This window comes from Mobula birostris, chromosome 1 (genome assembly GCF_030028105.1).
Source record: "Mobula birostris isolate sMobBir1 chromosome 1, sMobBir1.hap1, whole genome shotgun sequence".
In the NCBI taxonomy this organism is placed as follows: Eukaryota; Metazoa; Chordata; class Chondrichthyes; order Myliobatiformes; family Myliobatidae; genus Mobula; species Mobula birostris.
Genome location: NC_092370.1, coordinates 119776223 through 119791530, shown reverse-complemented (window position 1 = coordinate 119791530; position 15308 = coordinate 119776223). Strand labels below are relative to the sequence as shown.

Genomic DNA, 15308 nt, shown 5'->3' with positions numbered 1-15308 from the left:
CTGTTAGCGGGGTTGCGGTCCGACAGCAAATGGGATCCGGAGTGCACCCTTGGAGGTGAATGAACAAGCGGGTAAATACTCGCTGTGGAAGGAAGGGCAGCTTCGGGGCACTTTTTCCACTTCGTCCAGTCTCTGAAACTTTAATTTTTATCCTCAGCAGCCGTGTACTGATATTGACGTCTTTCAGAGGAGGGGAAGTTTATCTTTTGCGGCTAATGGAGTTACTTGGGCTAAATGGGGGAAGAAGAAATAGGCTGAAATTTACAGCTGTATAAGGTATTGGTGTCTTCAACTATAAAATATTCGCGATATTGTGTTCAGTTTTGGTCACTTTGTTATATGGAAGATACCATTAAGCTAGAAAGAATCCAGAGGATGTTACGAGGTCTCAAGGGACTGAGTTTTAAGGAGGGGTTAAGCAGGTTGGCGCGTGGCAAGTGGTTAAGGCGTTCGTCTAGTGATTTGAAGGTTGCTAGTTCCAGGAAGGCACTTAACCACTCATTGCTCTGCAATGACACCGGTGCCAAGCTATATGGGTCCTAATGCCCTTCCCTTGGACGACATCGGTGGTGTGGAGACGAGAGACTTGCAGCATAGGCAACTGCTGGTCTTCCATACAACCTTGCCCAGGCCTGTGGCCTTCCATGGCGCAAATCCACGGTCTAGACTTTTCTCATTAGAGCATGGAAGAAAGAGGGGTGATATTATGGAAGTGTATAAAATCATGAGGGCATACATAGGGTGAATATAAACTGCTTTTTTCCCAGGATTGTGCAATCAAGATGAGAAGGGTGAGAATTAATAGAAACTTGCGGAGCAACTTTTTCACAGAGGGTGGTCGGTAGTGAGTGAGTAATGAGTGGCAGATGATGTGATTGAGGCAAGTACACTTGGCAGCGCACCATGGTAGCATAGCGGTTAGCGTGATGTCTTTACAGCAGAGGCGTTCTGGAGTTTGGAGTTCAGTTCTGGTGCCTTCTGTAAGGAGTGTGCACGTTCTCCCCGTGAATGCACGGGATTCCTCCGAGTGCTCCGGTTCCTCCCACAGCCCAAAGACAAGTTGGTCACGGTAAATAGTCCTGTCATTAGGCTAGAGTTACATAGGTGGGTTGCTGGGCTGGAAGGCTTGTTCCGTGCTGTGTCTATAAATAAAATAAATATAAATTCCATTTAAAAGGCACTTGGGCAAGTACATAGATTGGAAAGGGTTAAAGGGGTATGGGCCAAATCTGGGCAAAGGGGTCTAACGTAGGTGTGAATCATGGTCACATTTGATGAGGAATGCAGAAAGGCATACTGGAAGCAGCACGAACCATGAGTCAAGATTCCTGTAACTACAACACAGAACTGGGTGCATGCCAAAGGGCAAAATTAACTTGTACAAGTCAGAGCTAAGTAACCACGCATCCAATAGATCAAATCAAGTTTAGAAGACCTGTCACATCCAGCAAATGGAACCCTCAGGCTCGGCCAGCATGCGTTCGTCTAGGGGGAGGCAGTCCCTGGCCCGCCAAACTGAGAAATCTCATTTGTGTGGCTACTATGTGGTGTGTTGCCCAGTTACAAATCTTCACCGCAAAATATCAGACAGTACACCATATGCAATTAAATGATTGTCTGAATATAGGGTTAGTAAAGAAAATTTTTAAAAAAGGGCCCATTTTAAGGAAAAAAGTCAAAAGTGCATGTTGGAGCTCACTAACATGGCTATTCATCAACCATCAACCTCCTCCGAGCGTCGCTGACCTTCGGACCCTCGCTCCTGGTCCACTCCATCCGGTCGTCTCCCAGCTCCCTCCACACAAGCATCTTCCTCCTTCCTCACTCGCCGACAAAAGACCGCAAAAATCTCTCTTCCAGACTCACAAGAAAGAACAACATCCCTCTTATTGGATAACATACATTCCAAAGTCTCAGTTATCTCTCGTCATAACCCAAACATTGCTGCTAGAGAGAAACCATTACATTAGCAGTGAAACATTACAGAGAGGCCATTACATTAGCAGTGAAACATTACAGAGAGGCCATTACATTAGCAGTGAAACCTTACAGTGTGTTACGCAAGAAAATCCCGATGCTTAATGGTAACTGGCATGTGAATGCTAAAGACAAGGTGAAAACATTCACAATTGTTTCAACAGACTGTATGAATGAACTACCTCAAATTCCCCCCCTGAAGTCTTCCCACTGGAGTCCATCTGACAATGTGGAAAAGTGCCCAATTCACAAATGGTGGGAGAAATCAGTACAACTATTTCTACCCAATAACTTCGCTAGGGGGTCAGATAGGCGATTCTGTGGACGCAGTCCAGAGACCCGGATGGTAGTTTGCCTCCCTGGTGCCAGGGTCCGGGATATTTCTCATCGTGTCCAAGATATCCTGAAGTGGGAGGGTGAGGAGCCAGAGGTCGTGGTACATATAGGTACCAATGACATAGGTAGGAAAAGGGAAGAGGTCCTGAAAGGAGAATATAGGGAGTTAGGAAGGGAGTTGAGAAAAAGGACCGCAAAGGTAGTAATCTCGGGATTACTGCCTGTGCCACGCGACAGTGAGAGTAGAAGTGCAATGAGGTGGAGGATAAATGCGTGGCTGAGGGATTGGAGCGGGGGCAGGGATTCAAGTTTTTGGATCATTGGGACCTCTTTTGGCACAGGCGTGACCTGTACAAAAAGGACGGGTTACACTTGAATCCTAGGGGGACCAATATCCTGGCGGGGAGATTTGCGAGGGCTACTGAGGTGACTTTAAACTAGAATGGTTGGGGGGTGGGAATCAAATTAAAGAGACTAGGAGAGAGGAGGTTAGTTCACAACAGGGGGATGGGAACAAGTACAGAGAGACAGAGGGGTGTAAAATGAGGGTAGAAGCAAAAAGTAGTAAGGTGAAAAGTAAAAGTGGCAGGCCAACAAATCCAGGGCAAAAATCAAAAAGGGCCACTTTTCAGCATAATTGTATTAGGGCTAAGAGTGTTGTAAAAGCAAGCCTGAAGGCTTTGTGTGTCAATGCAAGGAGCATTCGTAACAAGGTGACTGAATTAAAAGTGCAGATTGTGATTAAGGAATATGATATAGTTGGGATCACAGAGACATAGCTCCAGGGTGACCAAGGATGGGAGCTCAACATTCAGGGATATTCAATGTTCAGGAGGGATAGATATGAAAGAAAAGGAGGTGGGGTAGCATTGCTGGTTAGAGAGGAGATTAATGCAATAGAAAGGAAGGACATTAGCTGGGAGGATGTGGAATCGATATGGGTAGAGCTGCATAACACTATGGGGCAGAAAACGCTGGTGGGTGTTGTGTCCAGGCCACCTAGCAGTAGTAGTGAGGTCGGAGATGGTATTAAACAGGAAATTAGAAATGTGTGCAATAAAGGAACAGCAGTTATAATGGGTGACTTCAATCTACATATAGATTGGATGAACCAAATTGGTAAGGGTGCTGAGGAAGAGGATTTCTTGGAATGTATGCGGGATGGTTTTTTGAACCAACATGTCAAGGAACCAACTAGAGAGCAGGCTATTCTAGACTGGGTATTTAGCAATGAGGAAGGGTTAATTAGCAATCTTGTCGTGAGAGGCCCCTTGGGTAAGAGTGACCATAATATGGTGGAATTCTTCATTAAGATGGAGAGTGACATAGTTAATTCAGAAACAAAGGTTTTGAACTGAAAGAAGGGTAACTTTGAAGGTATGAGACGTGAATTAGCTAAGATAGACTGGCAAATGACACTTAAAGGGTTGACGGTGGATATGCAATGGCAGGCATTTAAAGATCGCATGGATGAACTACAATTGTTCATCCCAGTTTGGCAAAAGAATAAATCAAGGAAGGTAGTGCACCTGTGGCTGACAAGGGAAATTAGGGATAGTATCAATTCCAAAGAAGAAGCATACAAATTAGCCAGAAAAAGTGGCTCACCTGAGGACTGGGAGAAATTCAGAGTCCAACAGAGGAGGACAAAGGGCTTAATTAGGAAGGGGAAAAAAGATTGTGAGAGAAAACTGGCAGGGAACATAAAAACTGACTGTAAAATCTTTTATAGATATGTGAAAAGAAAAAGATTGGTTAAGGCAAATGTAGGTCCCCCTACAGACAGAAACAGGTGAATTGATTATGGGGAGCAAGGACATGGCAGACCAATTGAATAACTACTTTGGTTCTGTCTTCACTAAGGAGGACATAAATAATCTTCTGGAAATAGTAGGGGACAGAGGGTCCAGTGAGATGGAGGAACTGAGGGAAATGCATGTTAGTAGGGAAGTGGTGTTAGGTAAATTGAAGGGATTAAAGGCAGATAAATCCCCAGGGCCAGATGGTCTGCATCCCAGAGTGCTTAAGGAAGTAGCCCAAGAAATAGTGGATGCATTAGTGATAATTTTTCAAAACTCTTTAGATTCTGGACTAGTTCCTGAGGATTGGAGGGTGGCTAATGTAACCCCACTTTTTAAAAAAGGAGGGAGAGAGAAACCAGGGAATTATAGACTGGTTAGCCTAACATCGGTGGTGGGGAAAATGCTAGAGTCAGTTATCAAAGATGTGATAACAGCACATTTGGAAAGCAGTGAAATCATCGGACAAAGTCAGCATGGATTTGTGAAAGGAAAATCATGTCTGATGAATCTCATAGAATTTTTTTGAGGATGTAACTAGTAGAGTGGATAGGGGAGAACCAGTGGATGTGGTATATTTGGATTTTCAAAAGGCTTTTGACAAGGTCCCACACAGAAGATTAGTGTGCAAGCTTAAAGCACACGGTATTGGGGGTAAGGTATTGATGTGGATAGAGAATTGGTTGGCTGACAGGAAGAAAAGAGTGGGAATAAACGGGACCTTTTCAGAATGGCAGGCAGTGACTAGTGAGGTTCCGCAAGGCTCAGTGCTGGGACCCCAGATGTTTACAATATATATTAATGACTTAGATGAGGGAATTAAATGCAGCATCTCCAAGTTTGCAGATGACACGAAGCTGGGGGGCAGTGTTAGCTGTGAGGAGGATGCTAAGAGGATGCAGGGTGACTTGGATAGGTTAGGTAGTGGGCAAATTCATGGCAGATGCAACTTAATGTGGATAAATGTGAGGTTATCCACTTTGGTGGCAAAAACAGGAAGACAGATTATTATCCGAATGGTGGCCAATTAGGAAAAGGGGGGATGCAATGAGACCTGGGTGTCATTATACACCAGTCATTGAAAGTGGGCATGCAGGTACAGCAGGCGGTGGAAAAGTCGAATGGTATGCTGGCATTCATAGCAAGAGGATTCGAGTACAGGAGCAGGGAGGTTCTACTGCAGTTGTACAAGGCCTTGGTGAGACCACACTTGGAGTATTGTGTGCAGTTTTGGTCCCCTAATCTGAGGAAAGACATCCTTGCCATAGAGGGAGTGCAAAGAAGGTTCACCAGATTGATTCCTGGGATGGCAGGACTTTCATATGATGAAAGACTGGATGAACTAGGCTTATACTCGTTGGAATTTAGAAGATTGAGGGGGAGATCTTATTGAAACATATAAAATCCTAAAGGGATTGGACAGGCTAGATGCAGGAAGATCGTTCCCGATGTTGGGGAGTCCAGAACGAGAGGTCACAGTTTGAGGATAAAGGGGAAGCCTTTTAGAACCGAGATTAGGAAAAATTTCTTCACACAGAGAGTGGTGAATCTGTGGAATTCTGTGCCACAGGAAACAGTTGAGGCCAGTTCATTGGCTATATTTAAGAGGGACTTAGATATGGCCCTTGTGGCTAAAGGGATCAGGGGGTATGGAGGGAAGGCTGGTACAGGGTTCTGAGTCGGATGATCACCCATGATCATACTGAATGGCGGTGCAGGCTCAAAGGGCCGAATGGCCTACTCCTGCACCTATTTTCTATGTTTCTATGTTTCTATCAGTCCTCAGTATTTACTTACCAATAACCCATTTGGATTTCACCAGGACCATCAGTGCAGCATTTGTCTGGATATGGAGTATGAGGTGGCACAGTAGTGTAATTCTATTACAACGCCAGAGACTAGGGTTCAATCCATGCCATTTGTACTGCAAAAATTCCCTACCACGTTCCAAAGGTGTACAGGTTAGTAGGTTATTTGAGTGGAGTGGGCTTGTTGCCAGAAGGACCTGGGGGTAACTGCATTTGACATCAAAACAGCACTTAATTGATTGTGGAATCAAGAGGAGCTCTGGTAAAACTGAGGTGAACAGCTGGCGTGGTGAAGGCAGGGCTCACGAGACTGCGGAAGGTGGAATCCAGAGCAACAAATAAACTGGTGGAGGAACTCAGCAGGTCAAGCAGCGTGTGCAAGAAAGTAGATGGTGGACATTTCGGGTCGAGATAGTTTATCTGGACTGAATAATAGTGGGGGGGGGTGGTGTAAGTGGTGGGTAGAGGTGATAGGCAGATGGAGCCTAGAAGAGTGGAAATGATAACAGTTAGGTGTTGATAAGTGGAAGCAACAAGGGCTGCAGATGATAAAACCTGATAGGAAAAGAAAGTGGACCATGGAATCAAATAGGGAGTCGAGAGGGCAGCTGGGAATTAGTCTGTGGGAGTGTGTGGATGATGGGCATATGGGATGGGTGGAGGAAGGGAAAGAAACAGGGTGATGGGGGAGCTGGGGTGGATGTAGAGGAACTGGGTGGATCAGGAGGAGAAAGAAAGGGAGAAGAAGGAGAGCAGTGTGCCTGAACTTGGAGAATTTAATGTGCCATTAGATTGTAAAGTACCCTGGCAGAATATGAGTCATGTTCTTCTTGTTATTAGTCTCACACTAGCAGTAGAGGAGGCTGAGGACATTTGGGTCAATATTGGAATGAAGAAGAGAATTAAAATGTCTGGCAACAGGAGCTCCAGAAGGCTAGGACAGACAGAACACAGGGCTCATTAAACTGGTTGCCTAGTTTGTGCTTTGTCTCACTGATGTAGAGGGGGCCACACTGTTTGGTGAAAGCACTTCACTGCATTTCATAAAAGAGAAGATAATTGTGGTTGACAGTGGTCAATCATCGCATCCTTTCCCAAGAATGTCAATGCGGGAGTTCTTCAGAGAAATGTCGTTGGCCCAACTTCAGCTTCGTGAATGATCATTAAAAGGTGGAAGTGGAGATATTTGCTTATGAATGTGCAACTCCTTAACAAACAAAGCAGTCCGTGTCTGTGTCCAGGAAGACTGGGAGACTCTGCCATTGAACAGAAACTCAAATGGAATAACTACCTAGAAATGGGGCTACAAAAGCTGACCACATCTCACTAAATTTCCTTTCCTCCATCACCACCACACTGTGGCTGAAGGGTCCACTATTTACAAAACAAGCTGTATTTATTTACCTAGCCTGTTCCAATAGTACCCTCTGGACCTGCCACCTTTACTGCAAAGAAGAAAGGCAGTAGGCAGGCAAGAACACCACTCCCTGTGGGTCTCAGTCCATCCTGACTTGGAAGTATATCACCAGTCCTTCATTGTTGCTGGGTCGAAATCTTGGAACTCTATTGCAACAGCACTGTGGGAGCACCTTAGCCAGAAGGAATGATTCAAGAGGTAGCTCACCACTACCTTCTGAAGAGAAATTAAGAATGGGTCATGATTACTGGGCTTGCTTGCAATACTTAGATCTTGAAAAAATAAATAAACAAAATACTTCCGTTAAGTCTCTGTCCCTTAGTATCTTAAAGTGTGATGCCCAAAATACTCCAGCCACATTCTACTCATTATTTATAAATGTTTAGCATAAATTGCTGGCTGCCTTTCACTGGAAAAAGGTAAATTTGTTTATATTTTGTATATTCGGTTTCAGCTTTAATATCATTGGCATTTGTTGAGAAATTTATTGTTTTGTGACAGCAATATATTGCAATACATAATAAAAAACTATAAATTAAAATAAGAAATATATATATATATATAAATTAAATTAAGTAAATAGTGCAAAAAAAGGTGGGGGAGGGTGGTGACGTTGCGTACGTGAATTCATTGTCCATTCAGAAATCTGATAGCAGAGAGAGTGTTTGCCTTTTAACTTAACCAATGTAAAAATTCCCAATTGTTTTCTAATCACAAAGTGACCAAGTTATCCATCTCTTCAATCTTAAAACAAATAATGTCTTCAATATTTACTGCCTCTGATCAATTCCAGTGGTTTTGGGATGACGTTTCCACCATGGACGAGGTGAAGAAACTGACTGCACTGAAGTTTCGAGGCGACCTGGCATTTAAGCGTCAGGATTATCAGGTAACTCGAGCTGCAGCCACCTCTGATCCGCGAATATCAAGACCTACACTTTCGGAAGAACTCTGCATTTTCTTTTGTCTGTTCAGTCAAGTGGACATGGTATCCTTAGTTTCATGACCAGGTAGAACTGCAGAATGAATATCTGAGGTACTGGCACAAGGGTCGGGTTTCAGGTTCTTGGATTATTGGAATCTCATCTGGGCCAGGGTGACCTGTACAAGACCAGCAGGTTGAACCTTAACTGGAAGGGAGCCAGTATCCTGACTGGGAGCTCGTGCTACTTGGGAGGGTTTAAACTAGTTTGGCGGAAGGATGGGAACTAGAGCACCAAGTCAGAAAGCGGAGGGATTGAGAGGAAGCTGGATGCCGTGACCAGGAAAAACAGGCAGGAGTAAGGTAATGCACACAGTGGGAAGGATGGGTTGAAGTGTGTGTGTTTTAATGCTAGGAATATTATAGGTAAGGGTGATGAACTTAGAACATGGATCAGTGCATGGAACTATGATGTTGTAGCCATAACAGAGACTTGGTTGAAATGATGCTTAGAGTTGTTTGGGTATTTTATAAAAGATAAACAGGGAGGCAAGAATGATGGGGTGGGGGTGTATGACGCTACTGATGATAGCAGGTGAACCCTCCGTTACGGCCTGTCCAAGCACAGCTGGGTCTGTACGGGTAGAATTCAAAAATAAGAAAGGTGCAGTTATCCTGATGGGATTGTACTACAGACCACTCAGATAGCCACTGGGGCATTGAGGGACAGATATGCAGGCAGATTAGGGAAAAGTTTAAAAACAACATGGTTGTTGCAGTGGGGGGCATGTCAGTGGTAGGGAAATACGGTTTTTGCAGGAGAGTATTAAATTGGAGCAGGATAAATTGCAAGAGTATTTGGTAGGAATAGTTAATTGGGAACAGGTATTTTTGGGCAAGTCCACATCTGACATGTGGAGGGTGTTTAAAGTCCACCTGCACAGAGTACAGGACAGGTATGTTCCAGTCAGAAGGAAGGACAAGGACAGCAAGGTAAGGGAACTGTGAATGTCAAGAGAGAGCATGAATTTAACCAAGAAGAAAAAGGAAATGCATGTATGATTTAGGAGGCTAAAATCTAACAGAGCCCTTGCGAATTATAAAGAAGCCAAAACAAACTCAAGAATGAAGTTGGAAGAGCCATGAGGAGCTATAAAAACTTCTTGGGGAAGTAGAATTAAAGTGAATTTCAAGGCATCCCATACATACGTCAAGAGCAAGAGGATAAGTAAGGAGCTGGTAGGACCGTTCAAAGATAAAGGAGATACCAGGTGCTTGAAGGCGGAGGATGTGGCTAAGGTCCTAAATGAATACTTTGCATCAGTATTTACCAAGGAGAAGGATGTGAAGTGTAGAAAAATTAGTGTGAAGCATGCTAATTTACTCAGGTATTTCAGGATGAAGAATACAGTAGTACTAGGGCTCTTAAAGAACATTAAGTTCAAAGCTGAAAGTAACTTTATTATCAAAGTGCATGTACATCACCACATACAACCCTGAGATTCATTTTCTTGTGAGCATTCACAGTAAATATATGGAAGCACAATAACATCAATGAAAAACCACACACAAGATGGACAAGCAACCAATATTTAAAAGACAAAAAACTAAGTATGAAAAAAAATAAAATAATAATAATACAGTGACTTGTAAAAGTATTCGGCCCCCAACCCTTTGTTCACATAAATGAGTATTACGACCAGGGATCTTGATCAACTTAACAGAACATTTTTGTTTCTGAATCACAAGCTCCTTTTTTCTGTTGAGCCCCAAAAAACCCAGGGAAAATGACTAAGCGTGAAAAACTAAACATTCAAAACCTGAAATGTCAGCAGTTCAAAAGTATTCATCCCCCTTTGCTCAGTGTTTAGTCGAACCACCTCTCACAGCTATTACAGCCAGAAGTCCTTTTGGATAAATCTCTTGGGTTTGCACGATGTGGGGGAGCGTGATTTGCCCATTCCTCCTCGCAAAATTGCTTCGAGGTTAGTTGGGAAGCGGCAATGTACAGCAATCTTGAGACTTTGCCAGAGATGTTTGATCAAATTAAGGTCAGGACTCTGACTGGGCCACTGAAGGTCACCAATTTTCTTAATTTGAATTCTCTCTATGGTTGCTCTGTCAGTGTTCTTTCAGTTGTTGTCCTGCCAAAAGATGAAATTCCTCCCCAGTTTAAGCTTTCTGGCAGAGGCTAGCAGGTTTTTATCCAGGATCTCTCTGTATTTAGTGGCATTCATCCTCCCATCAATCCTGACCAGATTTCCAGTCTCTGCTGTTGAAAAGCATCCCCGTAGCATGGTATGGCCTTCACCATAGGGCCTGTTCCTGTGCTATGGAGTTCTATGTTCTAGAAACCACAAAACCATAATATATAGGAGAAGAATTAGGTCATCTGGCCCATCGAGCCTGCTCCCCTATTTCATCATGGCTGATCTATTTATCCCCTCAGCCCCAATCTCCTCCTTTTCCCCATATCCCTTCATACCCTGACCAGTCAAGAATCTATCAATCTCTGCCTTAAAGACACATAAAGACTTGGCCTCCACAGCTGCCTGTGGCAATGAATTCCACAGATTTACTACTCTCTGACTGAAGAAATTCCTCCTCATCTCCATTCTAAAAGGGCACCCCTCTATTCTGAGGCTGTGTCCTCTGATCTTAGACGCTCCCACCACAGGAAACATCCTCTCCACATTCACTCTATCAAGGCCTTTCACCATTCAATAGGTTTCAATGAGGTCACCCCTCATTCTTCTGAATTCCAGTGAATTCAAGCCCAGAGCCATCAAATATTCTTCTGCAGGTCGGTGGGACTAGGTGAGAGTAAGCGTTTGGCACAGACTAGAAGGGCCAAGGTGGCCTGTTTCCGTGCTGTAATTGTTATATGGTTATATAGTTATATATGACAAGCTGTTTCATTCTGGAATGATCTTCATGAACCTCCCCTGAACCCTCTCCAGTTTCAGCACATCCTTTCCAAGATAAGGGGCCCAAAACTGCTCACAATACTCCAAGTGAGGCCTCATCAGTGCTTTATAAAGTCTCAGCATTACATCCTTGCTTTTATAATGTACTCCTCTTGAAATGAATGCCAACATTACATTTGTGTTCCTCACCACAGACTCAACCTGCAAATTAATCTTTAGAGAATCCTGCACAAGAGCTCCCAAGTCCCTTTGTGCCTCAGTTTTTTATATTTTCTCTCCATTTAGCTTTCATTTCTTCTACCAAAGTGCCTGACAATACACTTCCTGACACTGTATCCCATCTGCCACTTCTTTGCCCATTCTCCTAATTTGTCTAGATCCTTTTGTAGCCTCTCTATTTCCTCACATCTACTGCCCCTCCACCTATCTTTGTATCGTCTGCAAACTTTGCAACAAAGCCATCAATTCCATCATCCAAATCATTGACATATAATGTAAGAAGAATCAGTTGCAACACAGACTCACAGACACACACCACTAGTCACTGGCAGCCAACCAGAAAAGGCTCCCTTTATTTCCACTCTTTGCCTCCTACCAATCAGCCACTGCTTTATCCATGCTAGAATCTTTCCTTTCATTCCTTGGGCTCATAGTTTGTTAAGCAGGCTCGTAGCTTGTTAAGCAGCCTCGTGTGGTATCTTGTCAAAGGTATTCTGAAAATCCAAGTACACTACATCAACAGATTCTCCTTTGTCTATCCTACTTGTTATTTCTGCAAAGTTTTCCAACAAATTTGTCTGATAAGGAAACCGTGCTGACTACAGCCTATTTTATTATGTGCTTCCAAGTACCCTGAAACCATATCCTTAATCAACTCCCAACATCTTCCCAACCACTCAGGTCAGGCTAACTGACCTATAGTTTTCGTTCTTCTGTCTCTCTCCCTTCTTGAAAAGTGGAGTGACATTTGCAAAGTTCCAGACTTCAGGAACCATTCTAGAATCTAGTAATTCTTGAAAGATCATTACTAATTAGATTAGATTAGATTCAACTTTGTTGTCATTGTGCTGAGTACAGATACAAACCCAATGAAATGCATTTAGCATCTGACCAGAAATGCTAAGAAGAGTGTTATTTACAAAATAACTGTGAATTAAAAAAGTGCTACAGCACACAAATATAAAAGTACTGAGACAGTATAATACGGATGCAATACTGCTTAGCGCTGTGTTGAGAGGTTCAGCAGTGTCACAGCCTCAGGGAAGAAGCTCTTCCTGTGCCTGCTGGTGTGGGAGCGGAGGCTCCTGTAGCGCCTACCGGATGGGAGGGGAGTAAAAAGTCCATGGTTCCACAGTCTCTTCAGCCAAGTCTTTCAGAACTCTGGGGTGTACACCATCTGGTCCAGGTGACTTATCTACCTTCAGACCTTTCAGTTTCCCAAGAACCTTTTAACTTGTAATGGTAACTTCAAACATTTTAAGACCCCTAATACCTGGAACTTCCACCATACTGCTAGTGCCTTTTACAGTGAAGACCGATGCAAAATACTTGTTCAGTTCATCTGCCATTTCCTTGCCCCCCATTACTACCTCTCCAGCATTGTTTTCCAGTGGTCCAATATCCACTGTTGCCTCTCTTTTACACTGTACGTATCTGAAGAAACTTTTGGTGTCCTCTTTAATGTTATTGGCTAGCTTACTTTCACATTCCATCTTTACCTTAATGAATTTTTCATTTGCCTTCTGTTGGTATTTAAAGCTTCCCAACCTTCTAACTTTCCACTACTATTATACTACTAACTTTACTCTATTATATGCACTCTCTTTGGCTTTTATGTTGGCTTTGACTTCTCTTGTTAGCCAACATTGTGTCATCTTGTGTTAAGAGTACTTCTTCCTCCTTAGGATGTATATATCCTCTGCCTTCCGAATTGCTTCCAGAAATTTCAGTCATTGCTGCTCTCCTGTCATCCCTGCCAGTTTTCTTTTCCAATCAATCCTAGCCAACTCCTCTCTCTTCATTCCTCTGTAATTTCCTTTACTTCACTATATTACTGATACATCTGACTTTAGCTTCTCCTTCTCAAATTTCAGGGTAAATTCAATCAAATTATGATTACTTTTCCCTTTGGGTTATTTTACCCTGAGCTCTCTAATCAATTCTGTTTCATTGCACAACACCCAGTCCAGAATAGCTGATCCCCTAATGGGCTCAACCATGAACTGTTCTAAAAAGCCATCTGGTAGGCATTGTAAAAATTTTCTGTTTTGGAATCCCGCACGACCTGATTTTCACGATCTACCTGCATATTGGAATCCCCCATGTCGATTGTAAAATTGCCCTTTTGGCATGCATTTTCCATCTCTCATTGTAACTTGTAGACCACATCCTTACCACTGTTTGGGGGTCTGTATACAACTCCCATCAGGGTCTTTTAACCCTTGCAGTTCCTTAGTTCTATCCACAATGCTTCAACACCTGCTGACCCCATGTCAGCTCTTTCTAATGGTTTGATTTCATTTTTTACCAACAGAGCAACGCCACCTCCTCCGCCTTCCTGGCTGCCTGTCCTTTCAATGCAATGTGTATCCTTGGACATCAAGCTCCCAACTATATTCTTCTTTTAGCCATGATTCAGTGATACCTACAACATCATACCTGCCAATCTGTAACTGCTACAAGTACATCGACCTCGTTCCACATACTGTGCGCATTCAAATATACCACCTTCAGTCCTGTATTCATCATTTTCGATGTTGTCCACTTTTTACATTGCAACTCATTCTGTTGACTGTTATTTTACCCTTTCATCAGCCCCTCCTTGTTAGGAGTCTTACTGCACATTGCCTCTGTTTGTAAACCAACTACCTCATCTTCAGCCCTATCACTCCGGTTCCCGTCCCCCTGCCAAATTAGGTTAAATGTGTCTGAACAACTCTAGCCAACCTGCCCTCAAGGATATTGGGTCCCCGCTGGTTCAGGTGTAAACAGTCCTTTTTGTAGAAGTCAAACCTTCCCTAGAAAATAATCCCAATGATCCATTGATCTAACCCCCTGCTTCCTGAACCAGTTCCTTAGCCACACATTCACCTGCCAAATCTCCTATTCGTACCCTTACTGGCACGTAGCACAGGCAGCAATCTTGAGGTTGCTACCTTGGAGGTCCTGTTTCTCAGCTTTTTACCTAGCTCCTTAAAATCTCTCTTCAGGACCTCCTCACCTTGCCTACCCATGTCATTGCTGCGAATATGTACCAAAAATTCTGGCTGCTCACTCTCTCCCTTTGAGTATATCACAGACCCAATCCAAGACATCCTTGACCCTGACACCTAGAGGCCACTTACCATCTGGGTGTCCCTACTGGACCCGCAGAACCTCATCTCTGTTCTTCTGACTGTAGAATCTCTAATCAATACTGCAGTCTTCTCTACCTCTCTGCTCTTCTGGGCCACAGCACCACACTCAGTGCCAGAGACCTGGTCACTGTGGCTCCCCCCTCACCACCGGCAGGTCACCCCCCCCCCCCGCCTCAGTAGTATCCAAAGTTGTGTACTTGTTATTGAGGGGAACAGAACAGCCGCAGGTATATTCTGCACTGGCTGTGCACTTCCCCTCCTCCTCCTGACAGTCACCTAGTTACCCGTCTCCTGAAACCTAAGGGTGACTATCCCAGAATCTCCTATCTATTGGTCATCGAGCTGCAGCTCCAGTTCCTTAGTATGTTCTCGCAGGACCTGTAGTTCAGTATACTTGGAGCAGATGTGTTTATCTGGGAGACTGGAGGTCTCCCCGCGTCCCTCAAGCTGTACAAAATACTGCCCCTGGAACCATTCTTACTATACTCCACTCTAATAGATGAGGAATGATCAAATAAGAACACAGAGAGAACAACGTACAAGACAATCTACCTCACCTTAGCCTGCTGAGCCAAAGCCACTTTGGCACTCTCCAAAATTAATGGCCACTCCGCTTGAACTTGAGTTATTCTTATTGGCCCTTCCTAATGAATCCCTCTTATTGATTGGTTGCGCCTCCAATTAGAAAAACTGCTGCAAAACTCTGCTTTTGAAATCTCAGTTGCTGCCCTGATTAAAAAGTAGCTCTTTTCATGCACCCCTGCTC

At 43.7% G+C, this 15308-nt stretch overlaps 1 protein-coding gene across 4 annotated transcripts in view; it reads left to right on the top strand.

Annotated features, from left to right (window-relative positions):
* c1h8orf76 (chromosome 1 C8orf76 homolog) overlaps positions 1-15308 on the top strand; it is a 30004-nt gene that overhangs the window by 255 nt on the left and 14441 nt on the right. For 2 of the 4 annotated variants that reach the window (XM_072261307.1, XM_072261299.1), the window contains exon 2: positions 8131-8226. In XM_072261307.1, coding sequence (XP_072117408.1) covers positions 8131-8226 — 96 coding nt within the window. Of the gene's footprint in view, positions 1-49; positions 277-8130; positions 8227-15308 lie in introns of those variants that run through there. The other 2 variants (XM_072261328.1, XM_072261318.1) reach the window with 2 other exon arrangements.